The 5878-nt window shown below is 43.5% G+C and overlaps 1 protein-coding gene across 1 annotated transcript; it reads left to right on the forward strand.

The window, feature by feature from the left end:
- Positions 1-601: 601 nt before the first annotated feature.
- Positions 602-5366, forward strand: LOC134483587 (disks large homolog 5-like). The gene is made up of 6 exons (XM_063278825.1): positions 602-848; positions 1868-2027; positions 3199-3342; positions 3976-4142; positions 4865-4970; positions 5094-5366. Exons 1-5 carry the CDS (start codon positions 722-724, stop codon positions 4927-4929), a joined length of 663 nt encoding a protein of 220 aa, XP_063134895.1. The 5' UTR covers positions 602-721; the 3' UTR covers positions 4930-4970; positions 5094-5366.
- The last annotated feature ends 512 nt before the right edge of the window (positions 5367-5878 follow it).

The following is a 5878-nucleotide window of genomic DNA, read 5'->3' on the forward strand; positions in this document are numbered from 1 at the left end:
GTGCTCCTTTAGCGACATTGGTGCAGAGAGGAGAATCCCACAAGCAGCATGAGGTTCCCTTCACTGGTGGCTCCAATATTGCATTTTCCTCTGCCAACTGGTCTCCACACTTTTCCTAGCACCATAAAGACTTCAACTCTTTCTCCTAAGGAATTTTCTGGCAATTGTCGATTGCTAAGCACATGACCTCATGAGTGTTCCCCTAACACACACCCATGTTGTAACCTACCATGCAGACTATTTCTTGATGTGATATAAAGCACCTGTACAGAATGAGACAGGAGAACTTTTGAGTGCATATTCAAGCTGGTATGAAATCTCAGGAAGTTTTAATGGCTTACATTGGTGAATGAGGACAATTTGAGTTAGGATGAGACATTTTTTGGGCAAGATTTGAAAGGAAACATTCATTTAGATGCATAGGAATTACTAAGGTTTTTTTCTAATCAAGCCTTGAGGAAAAATTGTCTTTGAAAGCAGGAGATGCTCAGTGGCTCTGCCCCAGGAAAGGCTCCTGGAAAGGGCACCTCTGCTTATGCTCAGTACAGTGAGATTATTAGCAGGGAGGCAAAGTCTGCTCCCCATGACATCTGCTGTCCCTTCTTGGACATTCTATTGTCTCCTAGAGAGTTCTGGCATCCTCTGTGATGTCACCAGTGTTGTAGTGACAACCAGTGCCCTAGTTTCTCTCAGTCTGAGTCTGGCAGTTACAAGCTAAGACATGTTTTCCCGTCTTCGCAAGCGTTTTGGGAGGGGGAACGTCGATTCTGGAGAGACTAGAGTGAAGGAGTCTAGCCTTTCCTCTCAAAGTAATGATGGACAAAGACAGCACTTCTGGGGAATGTTCAGTAAGTACTGGGCAGTATATTTTGAGCTTCCTGTCAGGGGGGCTGGAGGCTTAAGCTGACCTTTCTAGCCACAACAACTGGAGCATCTGAAAAGGAATTGAATTTCCATGAATATCACAATTCCTTAAAGTCAAGGATTTCAGAACTTTAGATTCACCATCCCCACTGGGAGGCTATAGTAAGGCCAATGCTATTATCCTGGGAACTTCTGGTCTTTACTTTTCAGTTCATTTGTTCTGTTACATTGATATAATAACCTCATCAGGAGTCATGGAGGGTCCACCTTTTCTGAGTTTAGACAGGGCAGCAATGTACTTCACTATCATTGCTTCTTTAAATACAGTGGATATCTGACAGTAGGAACAGGGGGAGAATTGTGCTCCAGGCAATAACCTTATGTTCTTAGACCTTCTCTGATTTCTTCTAACTGGAAGGGTCATCGTTAGCTTTATATATTAGAGGTTGTGTGTTACAAACATTTTTCTACAATACAAAAGCTATTTGGAACGTGTAGACCAAGATGCAGCCTGTAACCTATTGGCACTTCTGGGGTTTTGGTGTTTCAAATAGGGGAACAGATAAGTCTGTTGACCATGTCCTCCTTGGAAATGCATTTTAAATCTAAAGTTGTTGGCCTAGAGTACCAGGGTAGGACATCTGAGTGTCTCCAATCATTCAAATGTTGTAGATGGTGAATTTATCATCTGAGTTCTGAAACCACAGGGGTGAGGAAACCAAGCTGTACCCTGTTCAGCTGATAATAATCCTGGAGAAGCCATCTCCGTCGTCCATGTAAGCACGTGATATCCGGCATAGGGAACACCTGGCTGCTTACATCTCTTGGTCTCTATAGAGTAGTGGGAGAACTGAGATCCACTGAGGAGGATCTTAAGCATAGACCAATCGCCTAGCAGTGACACTGGGTTCCAGGCTTGTTCTCCTGTTTAGGCCTAACTGTGGTCTATGTACACTCTATGCATTCTCCCCATGCAGGTTCACTTGTGTTCTTCTACCTACAGACGCTGGGAGAGAAACATCTTCCCCTGAAACTGCCCTAAGCGAGAAGCAGGCCAAGAAGGAAAAGGAGAGGCTGATTAAAGAGCTGCAGCTCATTACCGAGGAGAGAAATGACCTGAGATATCGCCTGAGGTTTCTGACAGAGAGATCCAAGAACAACAGGTATGGATCCCTCCAAGTGCTTTGTTACATTCCTGGGTCTGCAAGGTCACCTTCATATTATCCTATTAAGGTTTTGGGTTCTAGAAAGCTGTGCCCCCTAACCACCCTGTGCTAAACCTCACCTCCCATATAGAGGAGATTCAGAATCTGACCCTGAGGAGCGAGATGGAAAATGGACTCATCTGCTTCCATTTATTGAAAAGCAGAACTTGTGGTCTGAATGAAGAATTCAGGAATAAAGTCAGGGAGAGTGAGTGCCCAGTGTGCATTTGCAAAGCCCTTGACAGCTGGTGTCTTTGCAAGATTGTAATTGCAGTGAGTTTATGGTCAGTCTCTGTACTGCTAGGCAGGGCACTGAGTGCTGGAAGATCCAGGCAGCAGCCTGAGGGTCCTGGTCCCAAACTGTTCATCTCAATGCTTGAGTAGAAGGTCTCAGGCTCAGGCCTGTTTGTTATTGTCTGTGTGTCTTGCCCTCTGAGACAGCAATGGTGCATGCATTTCTCCTGGTTCTCACAGTGCTCTCTGTTTCCATATTTCTCTTTCTCTTTCTCTTACTCTGTTTACATTGCTCTTTTTTGTGGATATGTCTCAGTCTGTGAGTCTGTGTGTGCATACATCCAAATGCATATGGACAACTTTTGTATGTTTATATTTCCCTCCACACTTGGAATCTAGGGGTCTACATCTTGGCCTGAGTATTTACCTGTAACACTTTCATGGTCATGTGAATGCTTTGTTCTGGGAGCCCCACTGTCAACAACACAGTTCTTTGCCTATGTGGACACGTTTGTCTGTTTATTTTTATTCTTTGTGCAGATTATAATTTTGTGTTGATATACAGTCTGTTATCAAAACAGGAGAAAAGAAATCACAGGTTTCTGGCTGTGTTGGGGTGGGGGAGCATGGAGAGGTGTGGCCTAGGCCCTTGATAGCTTAACTGGCTTGACTGCAGATTTCCTCTTGATTGAACAAAGGGAGCCAGGGAACCCTCCCTCTGGATGCCAAGCTTCTGGTGTCCTGGACGCAGAAAAACACGTTTCTGAAGCTGAAGAAGATCCCAATATGTAGAATTCAGAAGGTGTTCTTCCAGGACTGGTGTAGTACAGGACCCACCCCAAGTTCATATATTCCTAAATGCTGATGTTCATAGTATTCTATCATTTGGGGCCAGGCCACACTTCAGGCCAAATCCGTATTACGAAGACCTGGAGAGAATGGAGGAGGTGGTCATGTCAATTCTGCACAACTTAGAGATGGAGAACACTGAGATCCATGAGAACAGCCATAAGCTGAAGAAGGAGATTACCTTCTCTAGGTAAGTCCTGGTCAGAAAGGCTATCACCTGTGGAATGGCCATTTCTGATTTCTTTGTTATGGATTGGACGGTCTTCAGCTATGATTCTATCTCTTGTGCTGTTTACACATCAGTGTGCCAGGGTCATTAGGACTCAGTTTTCAGTTCCATAAAAGACTGTTACTCATCCCAGGATTGTCTAGGCATCTTCAGAAGGCTCCAGATAGAACAGTAGTGATTGAAGTCAGCAGAAGGTTATTAGGCTGACCTGGACCTATGGTGTCATACCAGGTTTTACAAAACTTAGTGCGTGGACCACATGGTTAGCATGACCTTCTCTTGGTTCTACTGACCTGCTTTGAGGGTGTTTGCCAACTACTAATTGATGTTGCCCCCATGCATTGGGCTTTCATGGATAGTTGTAGATCCATGTTCTTTTTGAGAGATGCGGACACTAATTGGTGCTCGGCCCAAACAAACAATTTATTCTTCCTGGAATTAACTCTTTGTGGTTTGTGCAGCAGCCTTATATGTATCGAGATGTATTTTATTAACTCTTCAGGGGTACCTGGAACCTGGTATGGTTAGTGGGACTTGGGAGTAGGAATGGGAGAAAGGGACAGCATGATCTTACTATGCAGACTGTATTTCCAGAAACCTGCTCAGCCAGCTCCTGATGGAGAACACATGTAGGAAGAAGTTGGTCCCACAGAAGCAGGGGAGCAAGGAGGGACATCTTGATTGTGCACTGAGCCAGAAATATTTGGTTGACTTCAACAAGAAAGATAAAGACCAGCAACGTCCAGATCCAGCATCATCAGGTAGGGACGAGCAGCTGAGTTAGCTTAACTATATCTGATAAAATTTGCCAATTTGATACAACTTTGCTTTCTCCTACCACCTTTCTAATTTACACTCCCAACCAGCCAACCCCCTCATGCAATGGAATTGTTCATTGCTCTGCCTATGCACAAGTATTCTGGGAAGTTAACCACTTTTCAGAAACTGAATTATTTTGCAAGTATATTTTGCTGCTCTTTTTGAATCTGCAGTATAGAAATGGTGACAGATGAATAACATACCTCATTATTGCATATCCATGTGATAGATGGGATCCTATGCAGAGTTTTGAACAACTTCATGGTCCTTTGACAAATGACACTCTGTGGTCATGTGACTTCTTGTGTAGGAAGCACCTTTCTGGGATAAGAACCAAGTGCAAATGTCAAATTAGTACTTGTCATTGGCTTTAACCTTGGTGACATATGGACATCTCCTTTCTTCCTGCAACCCAATGAGGTCTCTTCCCATTGCCCTGTTCTTGGTTTGCACTGGTTTAAGTCTGGGTCCCAGATTGGCAGCCCACATTACTGTGAGGCTTGCTGGAGATTTTGCCCTGCCTGCAGAGTTAGCAACAATGATATCAGTTAAAAGGTCCATGTCGACTGTCCAATAGAACTGAGGTGGTAGAAGGCAGCATTCTGAGAGCTGGCTTGCATTTCCCCACCAAATCAGTGTCTGAAAAACTGCCTTCCTCTCCCAGGTCTCAGAAAGTGCAAGAGAACTGGAATTGGACACACACCAGTAAGAGAGCTTCCTGAAGAATGAGTTGCTTTCTCAGGAGTCCCTGATGACAAACATCCTGAATGGTAACAACATTTTTTGGATGAGTATTCTTCCTCAGAGTTAATTTGTCATTTCTTAGAGACCCTCAATTTATATAACACTAAGACAGCCTGACTGATTGAGGTCTTACTCACTTTCTTTTTCAGAAAACAGCACTTGAGAGACAACTTGGGGGACTGCCTTTCATTATGTGTGCTAGAGGAGAAACAGCAATACGTCTATGCTTCTAAATGTTCGTTAAGAATATGCTCTTTAGAAATATTTTTGTTTTGATTTTCATTGAAGTTTTCTTTTTGTTGTTTCATATTTATATGTTCTTGTTACTATTTTTCACTTTGAAATATTTTTAAATATTTTTATTCATTTTAATCCTGTTTTGTTGTCAAAATGTATTTGTTATCAATAAAAATTGAATTCTATCTCTTGACTCTTAAGACCATCATTCTTACTTAAGGGTTCTGTCCCCTCCTGTGGACTTAGAACTGACAGCTAGAGATGGATCTCTGCCTGTTCCATGGAGCCTGGGCTAATTAGTGAATTCAAAGTCACCAAGGGGTACCCAGTGTCACAGTGTCTTTTTTGAGGAGAATGTGGCTTTTTCTCGGCACACACTTTATGATGTAATCACTGACATGCTTTACCCAATTGTTAGGGTCCATGTGGTTCTTCTGAGAGAGCAGCAGATGCTCTACCCTGTGAGTCATCACCACAGCTCCTGCAGGTGGCTTTTGTTATTCCACATGAGGTGCTGTATTAGGTGGACAGGATCACCTCCAATTAAATAGAGAGATCTCAGGAGATGTGTGTTCACAGGGAACTTACTGAGCCGTGCCTGCTCAATGTGTTAGGTTGCCAGGCATCCCTACAGGGCTCAGGTTCCCCACTGCTCATTGTGGGTCAGGATCATCCTCCAGCATCACTTAGTGTCCAT

The sequence above is a fragment of the Rattus norvegicus genome, chromosome 19, assembly GCF_036323735.1.
Source record: "Rattus norvegicus strain BN/NHsdMcwi chromosome 19, GRCr8, whole genome shotgun sequence".
NCBI lineage: Eukaryota > Metazoa > Chordata > Mammalia > Rodentia > Muridae > Rattus > Rattus norvegicus.